Source organism: Oreochromis aureus, linkage group 3 (genome assembly GCF_013358895.1).
Source record: "Oreochromis aureus strain Israel breed Guangdong linkage group 3, ZZ_aureus, whole genome shotgun sequence".
Taxonomy (NCBI): domain Eukaryota; kingdom Metazoa; phylum Chordata; class Actinopteri; order Cichliformes; family Cichlidae; genus Oreochromis; species Oreochromis aureus.
Window position 1 is genome coordinate 108948086 of NC_052944.1, and position 17800 is coordinate 108965885.

At 41.0% G+C, this 17800-nt stretch overlaps 1 protein-coding gene across 1 annotated transcript; it reads right to left on the reverse strand.

Annotated features, from left to right (window-relative positions):
• Window positions 1-8749: 8749 nt before the first annotated feature.
• Window positions 8750-17702, reverse strand: LOC120438781 (protein NLRC3-like). Its single transcript, XM_039609209.1, has 4 exons — window positions 17597-17702; window positions 14645-14883; window positions 14371-14412; window positions 8750-10551 (listed from the first exon to the last, which is right to left on the reverse strand). Exons 2-4 carry the CDS (start codon window positions 14874-14876, stop codon window positions 8750-8752), a joined length of 2076 nt encoding a protein of 691 aa, XP_039465143.1. The 5' UTR covers window positions 14877-14883; window positions 17597-17702.
• Between the last annotated feature and the right edge of the window lie 98 nt (window positions 17703-17800).

The window sequence follows — 17800 nt, forward strand, 5'->3', positions numbered from 1 at the left end:
TGGGCTATTTTAAATTATTTTTAATTCAGGCATCAGGTACACGTTCTCCTATGCTGCCATCTTGTAGCTTTCCAAACCGGAAGTCCCCCCAAAAAATACATTTATAAAAATTAAAAAAAATACATTTGTTTTAAATAGCAGAGGACCACGGGCATTTTTACTGTCAGCTCTCCGCTGCTGTACCGCCAGATGGTAAAAACACCAAATGGTGACTCTGCTTATTTATGGATATATTCAATCATTTACATCACTGTACTGACACCAGTAACAAACATTTTGATTCATTTTAATGAGCTCAGACTTGTTGAAAATGCAGAGGAGCTGGTTGTGAACTGAGCTCCAGAGAAAAACAACAAAGTTTACAAGGAATCATTTAGAACAGTTTCAAACATCAACTGATTGAATCCATGAATCTGAAAACGTGTTTCTGAGTGAAAGAGACAGACATGTACAGACTGAACTATCTGTTCATCAGTCAGAGTGTTTCTCTAACAGGAGGAAACTCTTTACACTCAACCCAGCACAGGGACACTGAGGAACCAGACCAGAGCCAAAACCCAGGATAAAGAGTTTCAGTGAATGTGGTGTTGAAGGTGTGGAGGTGGATCAGAGTGTCAGAGGAGACTCTGTAGAAGGACAGAGTGCCAGCAGGACAGTCCACATACACTGCTACTCTGTTAGAGACAGAGGAGGAGGAGGAGGAGGAGGAGATGGATGTGTGTCTGTTATTGTGCCAAACAGAACGAGGACCATCATCAGAGCACTCCAGACTCCAGGACTGATCATTGTGTCCAAACAAACAGGCATCACTGTTTCCTTTCCTTCTGATTCTTCTGTAACTCACTGATATATAAACGTCTCCTCTCCACTCGACCTCCCAGTAACAGCGACCAGTCAGACCATTTCTACACAGCAGCTGACGATAAACATCAAATCTGTCTGGATGATCAGGATATGACTGAACCTCCATCACATGTGTCACCTTCCTGTTGTTGTCAGACAGTTGGAGGTTTGTGTTCACTGTGTTTGTGTCGATTGTGAGTTGACAGGAATCTGATGGAGAGAACAAACACAATCCAGCTGCAGTTATTGATCCATCATCTGTTCATTGATTGACACTTTGATGATGACTCCTGACATGATGAAGATGGTTGAATGTGTGCTGCTTTGTTTTCATGAATCACATTAAAAACACACTTACACTTCCTCAGACCTGGTCTCAACCATCGGACTCCAGCAGGCTCCACCCTGAAAGGGGGGGGGTTAGACCAGCACAGTCAGCATGCACACATGGACATTACATGGCTCTCATACACATACCGTTAGAAACTGAACAGTCCAATATTTTCACAAATACACTTCAATCCATACATGGATCAAACTGCTGATGATTGTACTGATCCTGATCTGTCATTACACCACTGTATTGAATGAAATATGACTGATTCAAACTGTGACCTTCATTATCTTTATATTCCTCTTCTGTTTAGCTGGAAAGGACACCTCCCTGCCTTTGCTGCCAGCTGTTTTCTCCTGTTTGTGTCAGTGTGGTTACTGTACATGACCTCTGACCTCTGAATGAGTGCAGTGTTGTTGTCATGTGTTTTCATGCCACCTTAAACTTGTTTCTGTTCTGATTTAACAGCATATTTCTCCACATAGAAAAGCAGCAGAGCATTCAGTCCTTCACTCTCTAACTACTCCATCATGATGTAACACACCTGATCCTTCTCCGGGAAAGTAAGTTCTGCTTTTAATTCACACATTGCAAAGTGAACATTAGAACTTTCCTCATCTACAGGATTTTCAATGATTTAACATTTGGATATGATTCCTTTTTGTTTACCACCTGTTGTTGATCACATTCATCACTTCAATTATTGCATTATTATATTATCTGCATTTCATCAAGTTCTTTTTATATTGTGTATCTTTTAAGATGCCTAAATGCTGTTTCTGTCTTTTACTGTTTTGTTACATTGTTGATCACACCATGGCACCATCATCCTGTGTACTCTTCCTCTACTCACTGGGACAGCTTCCTCTGCTGCATTTATTCCAAGCTCATTCAGCTTTCTATGCATATCATCTCTGTCCTCCTCCATCCTAACATCATTTAACCTTAACTTTAGATTTTCTTTCTTTCTTTTCTCATTGAGCTCTCCACGCAGGATTGTTTTCTTACTCTTGAGTGCCTTCATGTTCCCAAACATAAACATGTAGTTTTTTTACAACTATTTTAAAGGTGTATTACAGTAAGAGCCTTCATACCTAACCATAGTTATAATGCCAGGTGCTCCAGATCATTTCTTTTACACAGTTCGCTATATGTGATGTTTGGTTTAATGAATGTTGCACACCCTCCACTATCTACATCAAGCCTATCATATCTCACTGCAGTATACCCATGGAAAAGTAAACCTTGGCTTAAGTGCCTCTGCTAGTTTCTTATGCTCCATCTTGATATTTTATTCACCTTCTTCATGACACAGGAAATGTTTCCAGCTCTTCCTCCTCTATCAGACATTCTCTCCATACCTGAGAGTGTCCAGTCTCCAGCCTGGATCCTTCAGTCCAGCCGACAGCAGCTTAATTCCTGAGTCTCCTGGATGATTGTAGCTCAGGTCCAGCTCTCTCAGATGGGAGGGGTTGGAGCTCAGAGCTGAGGCCAGAAATGTACAGCCTTCCTCTGTGATCAGACAGTGTGACAAACTGCAGACATACAAAACACTTCATTTGTGAACTTTCACATAAGGTTTGTCTTTGTTTTGCCTGTTTTCCCTAAATACAATGAGCCCCACTCATTGCATCCATTCAATTCAAGTTAGCTTTATGAAGCGACAACCAATATCAAAAGTTGGCTCAGGCTGTATAGCAGTGAGTTTGATGATGATGTTGTAGCACAAAGTGACCAATGCAGAGGGTTTATCAGCACCTTAAGCCTGCAGTCTTTGAGTATATAAAGATCCCATCGAATAATATGCTTTTAAAAGGTCTTTCACATATGACCTGGCCTTAATATTCAGGACTTTGCATATAAAAAGAATTATATTTACTTTGGTTCTGGATTTCAAGTCAAGTCAAGTCAAGAAAGCCTTATTTGTCACATGCAAGTTGCCCTGCAGTGAAATGGGACCCCCCCAACCGACCTTACATACACAACACAGACATCACATGGGGAGACAGGTCGGAGACCGTTAGTATTATGGAAAACACTGAAATGTACAATACAATGGGCAAGTCGAGGAGGGGGAAAAGAAAGATACCTCTACTCATGCTGGGCCAGTATGGGAGGACAGCATGAGAATAAGAAACAAAAAAACTCCTCTGCACAAAGAGCACATAAATGTCCACATCACAACATCATGAAGCACGTGACAAGCAACAGAGGTGGGTAAGGGGTGAGAAGTAAGCCGATGCAGACACAGCCATCCTGCCTTGCAGCTATTCATCCAGTGCTGGGCCCAGATCCGCCATCCGACTTGGCCTTGGAAGTAAGCGTACGAGGGCGCTTGGAACGAAGAGTCTAAACACAGTTTGTTATCAGGGGAGAAATTATTTGTTATGTTCAGCTCCAGCCTCCAGCTGGCGCCAATATGGTAGCCGCATGAAATAATGGTGGTGTTCTTGCTTTAGTGTGAACCACTGCATGTCAATTTTACAGTTGCTCTAATGTCCATCACTGTTTTGTCACCATTCCGGTTGGAGAGCCATGAGCCTCTCCATGATATTATCCGTTTGCTCAAAGAGCATGTGTGTTTATGACAGCCGTGAGCCTCTCCAAGAATTTGTCAGATGTTGTCAGAGTCTCAGTACTGACAGTACTCACAAACTTTTCCAAGATGTCATCCGTGCTGCGTCTAATGAGCCCATTCTGAGAAGCCACGGCTCGCTCCATCATTCCAATCAAAATAGCGGGCAGCCTTGTGGGGATGTGAACAGCCGTTTCCGATTTCTTTATTCTTCAATAAGCCAGGGCCAAACCAGGGTCAAACCAGCGCCAATCAGCAAGAACCCTGTTATCACGGTTCCAAAAAGGTAGATGCCCTCGATCAACAGTCCCGCCAGGCACACGACCCTCCAGTCCTTCCACCCGTCCATCGTGTATCCGGCAGGGAACGTCCCTCCAGAACACACGGGCTCTCCCAAACCCAGGCTTCTCATCGAGAAGAGGGTGTCAATTGCATTCAGGGACAAGTTGATCTAATCCATAATTCTTCTTTAAAGTTTTAGAGAACAGTCTGTGAGACTCTTCCAGGGTAGAGGGAGAGAAGTAGACAAGACTAGACAGAGACATGAGAAAGCCAAGCAGGAACGATAAGGGAAGGGACAGGGAGAAAGTGCGACCGCCTTCATCAAGAGCCAAAGAAGAAACCCTAACAGAGAACTAAAAAGGAGAAGCCCCTGTCAGAATTCTCACTGCAGCATTTTGGATCAACTAAAAGCTTTTTTCACTCTAAATTTTATCAATATAGATCAAGGAAGGAAAAACCTAACTTGACCAAAAAGAACTTCAAGATTTAGTGTAGTCTTATGAGAATCCTTTTATGAAAATTTGTGAAGTATATGAAAATTACAAACAATAATTCAGAATCTAATAATCCAACCAAAAAGTATATAAAATGTACTTTTTTACTTTTTTTTAGTCAGTAATATAATGCAGATTCTAAATAATACAGAGTGGAAAACACTAAATCATGACCTGAGACTTTCTAGTTTACAATGTGGACTCTCCAGTGCATCAGACAGAAGCTTCACTCCTGAATCCTCCAGGTCATTGTCACTCAGGTCCAGCTCTCCCAGACTAGAGGACGTGAAGCTGAGAACTAAGGCCAGAACTTCACAGCTTCTCCCTGACAGGTTACAGACACTAAGTCTGAAAAATAAAGAACACAAAGACAAGTGCTGCAGTGAGGAGCTACTAGACTTGCAATATGTAATGTTGATTCATTGGCTAGAACTGCTATCACCTTATTTTAAAAACATCAGAAGCATGAAACCTCCTCAAGTCGGAGGAGGTTTCTTCCTATTAAAAGAGAGTTTTTCATTCCCACTGTCGCCAAAGTTCTTGCTCATAGGGGGTCATATGATTGTTGGGTTTTTCTCTATATCTATTATTGTACGATGTACTGTACAATATAAAGCACCTTGAGGCGACTGCTGTTGTGATTTGGCGCTATATAAATAAAATTGAATTGAATTGAAATTGAATGAAACCTAACTGTGACTAGGAAATAATGACAAATAGTGAACTACAACAACAAATGGATGAATGTGCACTTTTGAAACTACATTTTTAACAGGTTAATTATGTCATGAAAATGTCTATGTAATGAATGTAATGAAAAATAAAATATTCTTTGATCTGACCTCAGAGATTTGAGTATACAATGTCGACTCTGCAGCGCAGCAGACAGAAGTTTTATTCCTGAATCCTGTAAGTTATTGTTACTCAAGTCCAGCTCTCTCAGACTAGAGGACTGGGAGCTGAGAACTGAGGTCAGTGCTTCATAACTTTTCATTGAAAGAAAACATCCACTTAATCTAAAAATAAAGAAAAGAGAAAAAAAAGTGTTTTGATTCTGCAGTGAGGAGTTAGCAGATTTAGCAATATTTAATGTTTCACAAGTGGCTGGAATTGCTATTGTCTTATTTTAAACACATGAAGAGCGTCTGTCTCCCAAACCAAAACTCTGTGCTGTTTCCACCCAAGAAGTGTCTGAAAGCTGAAAATCCAGCACCTGACAATTCTATCAGTTTTTGCCAGTGATTCAGTGATTCAGTAATGCAACACAGATTGTTAAAGTGAAAAAGACTGAATCCTGACCTTAGACTTTCTAAGGTACAGTGTGGATGCTCCAGTGCAGTAGACAAAAGCATCATGCCTGAATGGCAGAGGTTGTTGTTACCCAGCTCCAGCTCTCTCAGACTTGAGGACTGAGAGCTGAGAACTGAGGACAACGCTTCACAGCTTCTCTCTGAGAGGAAACAATCGCTCACTCTAAAAATAAAGAACAGAAAAAACAAAATCACTACAATTAAATGTCTTCATGCTGTTAGGTTGGAAAAAAACACAGATTTTTTTTTTTATTTAAATCATTAGATAAAGCTGTTTTATTATTTTATTTATACACAATGCAAGTGTGCTCATAAACGAGTTGGCACTGCATGTTTTGAGGGTCATTCAAGAGTTAATTCAAGAGTTCTATGCTCAGTTACTTTCTGATGAAGATTGTAATACTTTCCTCAGTCACTTCGTAAGTAAGGACTTGAGATCCAAACTTTCCCCAAGTGCTATGCCTTATGAAGACACCCCTTGCTGTCTTAAGATAAGATAAGATAAGATAAGATAAGATAAGATAAGATAAGATAAGATAAGACTTTATTGATCCCACGACGGGGAAATTTTTGCGTCTTGGGTCATTTACTTCCTTTTCATTTACTTCCTTTTCTCCAATCACACATATTGACTTAATAACAGTTTTAGGTCAAATGAAATCCGCATCATGCTCTGTAGATATATTACCTCCCTCTGTTCTGTTTGGATCTATCACCAGCATTGGTCCCACATTACTATCCATTATTAACAATTCACTGAGGGAAGGCTGTGTTCCGTCCTATTTTAAACATGCAGAAGTAACTCTATTAAAAAAAAATGAATCTTGATCCTAGCTCCACTAGTAATTATCGGCCTATTTTAAAATTGCCATTTTTAAGTAAATTACTAGAGAAAATTGTTGAAAATCTGTTTAGGTCCCTGCTATGTAAATTACACATTCTTGACCCTTTTCAGTCTGGCTTTCAAAAGCAGCACTCTACAGAGACCGCTCTCTTAAAAGTCTATAATGATCTATTAATGGCATCTGATGCAGGGAATTGTTCTGTGATCATTTTGCTTGATCTTAGTGCAACCTTCGTTACCATCGACCACAAAATCCTACTTACTCAAGGTTTTGGCTGGTATATCTGGCTCTGCCCTAGACTGGTTTTCTTGCTATTTATCAGACAGGACCTTTTCTGTTAGGACTGACAGGTTCAACTCTGACATTGCTGCCCTGACCTGTGGGGTTCCACAGGGTTCAGTTTTAGGTCCATTATTATTTTCTTTTTATATGCTTCCTTTAGCTGGTATCATTCAATCTTTTAGCGACCTGTCTTATCATTTTTATGCTGATGACATTCAGCTGCATAAAGGACATATGCAGCTGAATGTCAACTCAGCTGCATAAAGGCTCAAGAGTTGAGCCTTTATGATCGTGGCTCAAGAGTTGGGAGTTCGCCTTGTAATCAGAAGGTTGCCGGTTCGAGCCCCGGCTCAGACAGTCTCGGTCGTTGTGTCCTTGGGCAAGAAACTTCACCTACCGCCTACTGGTGTTGGCCAGAAGGGCCGATGGCGCGATATGGCAGCCTCGCTTCTGTCAGCCTGCCCCAGGGCAGCTGTGGCTACAACTGTAGCTTGCCTCCACCAGTGTGTGAATGGGTGGATGACTGGATGTGTGAAGCGCTTTGAGGTCCCTAGGCGGGACTAGTAAAGCGCTATACAAATACAGGCCATTTACCATTTAAGCCTCATCAGCCTTGAGGCGACTTTTGTTGTGATTTGGCGCTATATAAATAAAATTGAGTTGAATTGAATTGAATTGAATCAGCTGGATAGACTGTCCAACCTAGTCCAGTGTTTAACTCAGGTTTCTGATTGGCTTTCAGGCAACTACCTCATTCTAAATACTAACAAGACTGAGACCACGATCATAGCTCCTCCTGAGCTACATTCTAAAATTAGTCAGGTTCTTGCCTCTTTCTGTCCTTCCGTCAAGTAAAACATTTGAAATCTTGGAGTAATATTTGACTCTTCTCTGGCCTTGACTCTCATGTAAAATCGTTGTCTCGTTCCTGTTTCTATCATTTAAGAAACATCTCCAAATTGCCACATATCGTCTCTTCAGCTGAACTGGAAAAACTCATTCATGCATTTGTGTCATCACGCTTGGATTACTGTAGAGTATTTAAAGCACTAAATGGCCCCAGATTATTTATCCAAGCTTCTTACAAAATACACCGCTGCTCGCCGTCGCCGCTCACAGACTCAGAGTCTGTTGGATGTTCCCCGTACACGACTAAAGACACAAGGGGACAGAGCCTTTCAGTCTGTTGCACCAAGGCTGTGGAGCAGTCTTCCACCACAATTAAATTTGCTTGACTTGTGGATTCTTTTAAAAATGCAAATAAAAACTTTTCTTTTCAAACAAGCCTTTTGTTGATCTATGTATTTTGTATTTTTTACATTTACATTTACATTTAACCTTTTGCATTGCGTATAATGTCTATTGAGTGTACTGTTTATTTTAATCTTTGTGTACAGCGCTTTGTGACTGCCTGTCTGTGAAAAGCGCTTAATAAATAAACTTTACTTACTTATTTATAAGCTTCATCTGGCTACTATGTAGGCTGAAATATTCTAAGGAGCCCCTGATGATCCTCTACCTAATCACATGAGCCAAGGTGTGAAAACGGGTGTGGGTCACAATCAGCCAGGGTTTCAGGTGAGCTCATTGTATGAAAGTTTTTTGTATGAAAGTACTTTGCTTTCATTGATGATCCAAAACATTTAAGTGTGACAAATACAGTAAACAAACAAATCAAAATAAACAAAAACAAAAAGTCCAAAAGACAGCAAAGACTTTCACCAAATACCATTTGACTGTAAGTGCTGGCAATTATTAAATTCAGTGAGAACAAACATATTAACTTACACAGCCTTGTTGGAGGCTTTGACCACTGGCAGCAGCCTCAGAAGAGCCTCCTCTGAAGCAGAGTATTTCTTCAGGTCAAACACATCCAGATCTTTTTCTGATGACAGTAAGATGAAGACCAGAGCTGACCACTGAGCAGGAGACAGTTCATCTGTGGAGAGACTTCCTGATCTCAGGGACTGTTGGATCTCCTCCACTAGAGAACGATCATTCAGTTCATTCAGACAGTGGAACAGATTGATGCTTTTCTCTGCAGACAGATTATCACTGAGCTTCTTCTTGATGTACTGGACTGTCTCCTGATTGGTCTGTGAGCTACTTCCTGTCTGTGACATCAGACCTCGTAGGAGAGTCTGATTGGTCTGCAGTGAAAGACCCAGGAGGAAGCGGAGGAACAAGTCGAGGTGTCCATTTGGACTCTGTAAGGCCTTGTCCACAGCACTCTGGTGGAGAGATTTTAGTCTTGGTGTATTAAATAATTTAGACCACATGGAGGTTGTTTGTTGTTCTTGCAGCAGATCTATTCCAGAGATGATGAAGGTCAGATGGACATGAAGAGCAGCCAGAAACTCCTGAACACTCAGATGGATGAAGCAGAACACCTTGTCCTGGTACAGTCCGCTCTCCTCTTTAAAGATCTGTGTGAACACTCCTGAGTACACTGAGGCTGCTCTGATATCGATGCCACACTCTGTCAAGTCTGATTCATAGAAGATCAGGTTTCCTTTCTGCAGCTGATCAAAAGCCAGTTTTCCCAGAGACTCAATCATCTTCCTGGTCTTGGGACTCCAGTGTGGATCTGTCTCAGCTCCTCCATCATACTTGACCTTCTTCACTTTGGCCTGAACCACCAGGAAGTGGATGAACATGTCAGTCAAGGTCTTGGGCAGCTGTCCTCCCTCTCTGGTTTCCAGCACATCCTCCAGAACTGTAGCAGTGATCCAGCAGAAGACTGGGATGTGGCACACGATGTGGAGGCTTCGTGATATCTTGATGTGGGAGATAATCCTGCTGGCCTTTTCCTCATCTCTGAATCTCTTCATGAAGTACTCCTCCTTCTGTGGGTCAGTGAACCCTCTGATCTCTGTCACCATGCCAACACAGTCAGGAGGGATCTGACTGGCTGCTGCAGGTCGTGTGGTTATCCAGAGGTGAGCAGAGGGAAGAAGATTTCCCCTGAGGAAGTTAATCAGCAGTACATCCACCGAGGTGGATTCTGTAATATCAGTCACACTCTCTGTGTTGCTGAAGTCCAAAGGAAGTCGACACTCATCCAGACCATCAAAGATGAACACAACCTGGAAGTCTTCAAAGCTGCAGATTCCTGCTTCTTTGGTTTCAGTAAAGAAGTGATGAACAAGTTCCACCAAGCTGAACTTTTCCTCTTTCAGCACATTCAGCTCTCTGAAAGTGAATGGAAATATGAACTGGATGTCCTGGTTGGCTTTGTCTTCAGCCCAGTCCAGGGTGTATTTCTGTGTTAAGACTGTTTTCCCAATGCCAGCCACTCCCTTTGTCAGCACTGTTCTGATTGGTTCATCTCTTCCAGGTGAGGCTTTAAAGATGTCTTCTTGTCTGATTGTTGTTTCTGGTCTGTCTGGTTTCCTGGATGCTGTTTCAATCTGTCTGACCTCATGTTCATCATTGACCTCTGCAGTCCCTCCCTCTGTGATGTAGAGCTCTGTGTAGATCTGATTCAGAAGGGTTGGGTTTCCTGCTTTAGCGATCCCCTCAAACACACACTGGAACTTCTTCTTCAGCTTAGATTTAAGTTTACCCCGACACTTTTGAAGAACCTCTGAATTAAACACAGCAGATAAGATGATTTGTCAATTTAAACAGTTTCGAGAACTGTTTTTTAATTGTTTATTTTTTTGCATCTTTATGATAACCTAACCTTAAATCTCATCAGATATTTCAGTCACATAATCTCACATCAAATTAGGCCTTCTACTCGACCATGTCTTATTTTCATTTTTAAAAAATGGTACAAAGTGTGGATGGGCTTCCATTTTTAGGTATATAAATGTAACCCAGGAAAAAACAGATGCATAAATAGCAAGAGACAAGTGAAGTCTAATAATATGAATAGCAAAGAGATAAATTGATTTATTGAATCTTGTTATTTAGTTAAAGGTCAAAGTTCATGTAAAATGGTTTAAAAGATGTTGACGTCGTTTAAAATAAGTAATCATTCTTTTGTTCTGAATTCCTTGGTGGGGGGAGGGGGGGTGGCAACATGGCGCCTGTTTTCGGCTTGGCCGCTGTTGCTGCTCCATGTGTTTGTCGACTGTTTCAATATATTGTTTTTTTTCTTGTCATCTCAGCTGTGATATATCATGGTCTATTTGCTACTCGGATCTACAGTTCACAAAGTTTGTTGAGTATCAAAGTATGTATGGAAAAAACTTTTGACAGCTGGCAGAGCTACCACCAGGCTTTCCCTCCACCGTTTGTCCGCCCTCCTCCCTCTCCCAACTACCTGTACCTGTTCTTAGCTGCAAGCAAAAACCTAGGAGCAAGAACAAGGTTAAGGAGATCGTCTAGAAGGGGCTGTAGGGCTGGTGTGTAGGCTAAAAGGAAACACGCCTGACAGAGGGGAATTCTTCTGCTCCATGGTAGAGAACGTCTCCAGTATTTGGTACCAGTTCCCTTCCAGAGCGCGGATAATGCCGATCAGTTACCGCCTACCCGGCTTTTCATCACGGGCAAACAAAACGATTGGATCGGTAATCCGTGGTGGTGGTCTGGTAACCATTCACCAGATCAGTTTCACTTGCAGAGCTATGGACTCTGAGTCTTTCCCTTCCTTTGAGTCAGCTTCTTAAGGTTGGTTCATCAGATATATCTCATTGTACAGGGTGGGCCATTATATGGATACACCATAATAACATGGGAATGGTTGGTGGTATTAAAGTCCTGTTTGTGGCACATTAGTATATGTGAGGGGGCAAACTCCTCAAGATGGGTGGTGACCATGGTGGCCATTAAGAAGTCGCCCATCTTGAAAACAACTTTTGTTTTTTCAATAGGAAGAGGGCCATGTGACACATCAAACGTTTTGGTAATGTCACAAGAAAAACAAACTGGTGTTTGTATTCAAGATTCAAGACTTTTGAAGGTCTTAATGATTTCAACCTTCACATGGATGATCTTAGCTGTAGCATGGCCTCTGACTTTCTATCCATTACAGACTCTTTTAATTTTATTCAGCATGTCTCTGGACCCACCCATGTTAAAGGCCACACCTTGGACCTCGTGTTTTCTCTTGACTTAGACATAACTAATGTCTGTGTTAAGGACGTACAAGTGAGTGACCATTCCGGTGTTATTTTTATTCTTAGCTTCCCTCTGTACACACCATCTTCTAATCTCATGTTCCATAAGCGGTTCATAAATCAGGATGTTGCTTTGAAGACTGCACTGATGCTGATGTTGCTACACAGTGTTTCAACAATCACTGCTTGGAGATTTTAAATTCGGTGGTACCTATGAAATCTGTCACTGCTGCCCCAAAAAGAGCTCATCCACAGATAAATGATGACATAAAGAAGGTCAAAAGAATCTGTAGGAAAGTAGAACGTCCTAGGAAATCAACTAAACCTAAAGTTTCCCCCATGGTCCACCCAAGTATCCATGTCCTCTATATCTGAGTGATGACTTTCTAAGCTTCTCTGTGGATAAAGTTAATAATGTCTGTATGAGCACTGCTTCTTCAATACCGTCTGTTTGTGTCTCTGGGCCACCTCCCCCTCATTTACTGTCAGTGTTTAACCCAATGATCATGCATTACTTTTCACTCCTGCTGAATAAAATGAAAATTACCACTTGTGCAAATGACATTCTACCTGCTGGGTTGTTTAAAAATGCTCTCTATGCCACTGGCCCCTCTATTGTAGAGATAAGCAATCCCTCTCTTTCAACAGGTGTGGTCCCTAGGTTCTGTAAGCATGCTGTTGTTGAACCGATATTAAAAAAAGAGCAGTTTGGATCCAACTCAGCTTAAGAATTATAGGCATATCTCTAAGCCTCCATTGTTGTCAAAAAATCTGGAAATGGTAGTTGCAGATCAACTTACCGCTTTTTTAGAAAAACATGAAATCTATGACAAATTTCAGTCGGGTTTCCGTCTCTAGTGACATTATGATGTCAGCTGACTCCGGAGCATCCACAGTCATGGTTTTGTTGGAGTTAATATCTGCCTTTGACACCATTGATGGTGTCAACGGCCGTCAGTGGTTAATCCTGATTAACAAGCTCCGGAACATAGTCGGTGTGTCCGGTCTGGCTTTGAAGTGGTTTCAGTCTTACCTCTCCAACAGATCTTTTAGTGTTTTTGCAAATCAGTTTACGTCACATTCTAAGGACCTATTCGTGAGATTGCTCCCCAATTAGACTCCACGTCCCAAGGACCTCAACAGCTCAACAGTCAGGCCGGTGGCTCTGACATCCCAACTGATGAAGACCCTGGAGTGGATGGTCCTGGCACAGCTTCAGCTCCTGGCGAGCTCATGATGATGCCATCGTTCACCTCCCATATCATTCCCTCTCTCACCTGGAGACCGCTGGGAGCACTGTGAGAATCATATTCTTTGATTTCTCCAGTGCCTTTAACACCATTCTTCCCACAGTTCTGAAGGACAAACTGTAAAACACAGGAGCGGACCATCACCTTGCTGCATGGATACCACAGTATCTGGGAACTTCCTCTTCACCATTTACACTGCAGACTTCTCCCACAACGCCACCCAGTGCTTCCTGCAGAAATTCTCTGATCACTGTACAATAGTCAGCCTCAGCACTGATGGGGACGACAGGGAGTATAGAGAAGAGACCCAAGACTTTGTGGAGTGGTGCCAGTAGAACCATCTCCAGATCAACACTGGAAAAAACCAAGGTGCTAGGCACAAACATCCTCCACTGCAACCACTGAACACCCAAGGTATGGACATTGAGCCTGTAGACAGCTGTGGAGGCTCAGGTCTTTTGGACTGAAGACCTTGTATGACTCTGTGGTGCCCTCAGCTAACTTTTACGGTGTGGTCTGCTGGGGCAGCAGCAATTCTGCATCTCTGCGGGGGACAGAAAGAGACTGAACAGGCTGATCCGGAGGGCCAGCTCTGTTCTAGGATGTTGGACAACATCTCCAACCCAATGCAGAACATTCTGACAGCACTAAGCAGCTCCTTCAGTGGGACATAGAGATTTACCTTCCAACTGCTGTCGGACTACAACATGGTCTCTGCAGATGACCATGAATGTGCAGACAGACACACACAAACATCCAATACACCATGATAGCCTTCGCCCAGTCTCCCTTATATGCAATATTATGTGCAATACCAACTGCAATTTTTTTCTTCCTACTATAACAGAGAACTTTATTCTATTTTGTTGGTACTTCATTCTATTGTACTGTATATAGTATGTTATTGTTGTTATATAGTCTGTTATTCTATTTTATCTTATCCTATTGTATTGTGATTACTGCTCTTAAACTTGTTCTTTCTGTTGTGACCCATAAAAGTTCCCACGTGTGGGTCTAATAAAGACTTATCTTATCTTATCTTACCATTATCTTTTCTTAGTCTCTACACACTAACTAATGAATTCTTACCTTCTGATGAAAGTGATGAAGCTTTCTGTGCTGAGGGACTTCCTGTTGGAGGAAAGTGCACCTTGAATCATGAGCTGGTCTTTTCAAAAATGAAAACCATCATGGCTTCAAAATGATGTAAATATAACATTTCTACATCGTTTGAGGAGAAAAGAAACTAAATTAACAAGTCAAACTAAAAAGGCACAAGTTTAACACATTTCATAAAATACAATTTGTTGTTGTTTCTGCATACTGCACTGAGCTTTTAATGTGTCTTTTTTCTTTTACTGACCTTCTTTCATCTTCTCTAAAATCAACATCGCTACCTCCATCACATGGTCTGAATACGCCTGCACCATCACTTCTACAGTTTTCAGCCTGTCTGCATTCTCCAGCTGGCTCTTATAGATTTTGGGGAATTCACCTCCAGGTTCATACTGCAGGTAAAAGTGAAAAAGCTTCAGCTCCTCCTCTCCCAAATTCTTCAACGTTTCAAGCAGCTGAACTGGTAAGGCCTTCTCCATCTCTGATCTGTAAAACATGCCGACATGTAAATGGTGAGTCTTATCACATCTTTTTACTTATTTAGTATATTTCAGAGCAGATTACAAATTGAATCTGGTTTATTTAGGATTTACTTAGAAGTGACTTTTGTGGATGGATTCCTCTGTGATGGGAATGGTATATTTTATTTAATGTACTTTCACCTGTAACACTGCTGTTAATATATAAATTAAAGAGAAACTCCTGGAATCCAACAAACTGTCAAAAAAAACCAAAAAACAAAGAGAGCTTGCAATCTTTAGACAACTGCTTAAAATAAACAGAAGTCTATTAAAAAAAATGACAAATCAAATAAAGAAAATAAAAGGACAAGGTGCAAGACAAAGATGAACACTCAAATTAGTTCTATCAGGAGTTTCATATATACTTGCACAGTTTAACATGAGGTTTCTAAAACTGAACTAGAGTCAGAAATTTGGCACCAAGAAGAAATGTATAGTAATCAAAGTTACAGTATAATTATCTGATGATGGGATAACTAGGTTAGAGCAGACAAACACATGAGGATCAACTTCAACTTAAAGCCACTCAGGGCTGAAAACACAGGCTGGAAATGACGCACTCATTTTACAACATCACACTAGTTTCATACAAATCAAAGTCAAAACTACTTTATGCTGTTTTCATATGGCCATTTCAAATGCTCACTAAACAATTTGTGCTCCTCCATCCAGCAACACCTGAAACAACTGAGTGGAAGTTCCTACCTACACTGCGTTTGAAGCAAAGCACAAAGGAGACATCTGCTGAAGCAGCTGGAGTCCTACAGACACTCAGCCTCTTCATTTCAGAAACACCTCCTACAACATCCATTCTTTACACTCTGGCTGTATCCCAATTCAGGGGCTGCCCTTCAAGGATCCATTTTGTGACCCGGATTAAAAAGATGCATAAATAGTAAAAGATAAGTGAAGTCTAAGAATATAAATATCAAAGAGTAAAATTCATTTAGTTAAATGAATTTGTTGTTTGTTAAAAAGATCAAAGTTCAGGTAAAATGATTTAAAACATGTTTCTTTTATTGTGAATTGCTTGTGAGAAGTGTAATTTCCTACGGGGATATGGTCTGTGAAGGTAACACAGGGTGGAGAAGGAAAAAGGTAAAAAGAGAGACAGCGCAAGGAGAGAGGGCGGTGGTGCGCAGTCTTGGCAACTCCCAAGTAAGGAAAATCGCTATTGGCTGTCCTAAAAGTCGCCAAATGACATCATCGCATAATTTCCATAATTGGTCATGCTAATGTAATTGTAACCCTATGTTGTTGGACAGAGAAATAACATCGTGGAAGAGACATAAAGTGAGTAAAAAATACCCTAAATGCATTTAGAAATTATTTAGAACTACAAATTAAATTTCTTTTAGCAATTATTGTTTTTTTTAATGTCACAAATCCAACCCTGCACCTTTATCTGGGCTTGGACCGCCAAAAGTGACCCGAAATAGGTGCTCTTTTGGAGTTACTTTCTGTGTGTGTGTGTTTATGTTTAAACCTTGTGATCCAAAAACAGCATAACAGTAAAAGAAGAACTGACTGCATTACAGTCAGTGCGGGAGCAGCGGCTTCGCTCATGCGCGATTCATTTGCCGTTTGGACTAGTGATGGGATTTCCGGCTCTTTTTAGAGAACCGGTTCTTTTGGCTCGGCTCACTAAAAAGATCCGACTCTTTCTGCTCCCAACCGGCTCTTCAGGTTGTTTTGTTGCTTTAATTAATTTATTATTAACAATAATATAAAATTATGCACAAAAGGAATTACTAATGTAAAAAAGGGTGGTTTTATTTATATATGCTTATACCAAAACACATTTCTAGCGTTAACTGAACTTCCAAAACAGAGCTACCGTGATCACTTAAATTACACAATTGAAAGCATATGTGTATTGTTTGTGTATTTATACACAAGCACTCGTGTATATTTAAATAATTTTAAAAAATGTTAATTTACCTGTTACTACCACACACCAAATCTGGTCGTTGGTACTTCCTTGCTTGTGTAGCCACTAGGTTTTTACGTGTTTTGGAGTTCTTACGTGTTTTGGCGTTTGTACGTGCTTTGTCTCTAGCGGCCACCGTAAATATACTTTTATTTATTCAATTCACATAAAATGTAATAAATAAATCATATAATACAAAAACCAACTATTCACATTTCAACTTTTAACTATTTAAATTTTCAGCTTTTTCCTTTTAAACAAATTTAAAATGAAACAACACAAAACACTGCAAACCACAACACAATTAAATATAAATTAAAATATGAAAACAAAATATTCTCGGTCATATGGGCCTGCATTAATAAACTTTCTGAATCCTTTAACATCCACGTTGTGGATGATTACTATACCTTTCTAATGTGACGTTGTTGTCCCTGGCTCTCTGTCTCTGTCTCTCCCTCCCGCTCTGTTCCTGTGCTACTACGAGTGTATCTACCGCCCCTCCCCCCTCTGCCCAGCGCAAAGCACAAGGCTTGTGTGCGGAGTGAAGCGGAAAAAGAGTGCGAGAGAGAGGGTGAGAGAAAGAAAAAAAAAAACATGGCTCCTTATGGCTCGCGTCGTTCACGTCAGTGATCCGGCATTAAGAGCCGTTTCGTTCGCGACTGACACATCACTTGTGCTTTCAGTTACAGAAGCAGGTCAAACTTTTAACTGCCTCTAATGTCTGAGATTAAAAATTAATTCAAACCTGCTCTCATTCCACTCGGCGTTGTTGGTCCAGCTCTGAGTCAGTTACCATGAAATATGGAGCGGCAGATTTGTGCTGTTTGTGCTGGAGATGATCATGTGACAATGAGGTCAGGAAAGTGAAGTAAAACTTTAAAAAAGGAACCAAACACACGGGTATTTATGAGGACGTTTGGATGAAACAAAAGCAGAAATGGAGTGTGGA

What these genes read in the sequence shown, in the direction of transcription:
- LOC120438781 (XM_039609209.1), bottom strand. Translation starts at nt 14,876, where the DNA reads ATGGAGAAGGCCTTACCAGTTCAGCTGCTTGAAACGTTGAAGAATTTG. An exon ending in TTTAGAGAAGATGAAAGAAG is followed by an intron (nt 14,413 to 14,644) that starts GTCAGTAAAAGA and finishes TTCCTCCAACAG; the next exon opens with GAAGTCCCTCAGCACAGAAA. An exon ending in TTCATCACTTTCATCAGAAG is followed by an intron (nt 10,552 to 14,370) that starts GTAAGAATTCAT and finishes TGTTTAATTCAG; the next exon opens with AGGTTCTTCAAAAGTGTCGG.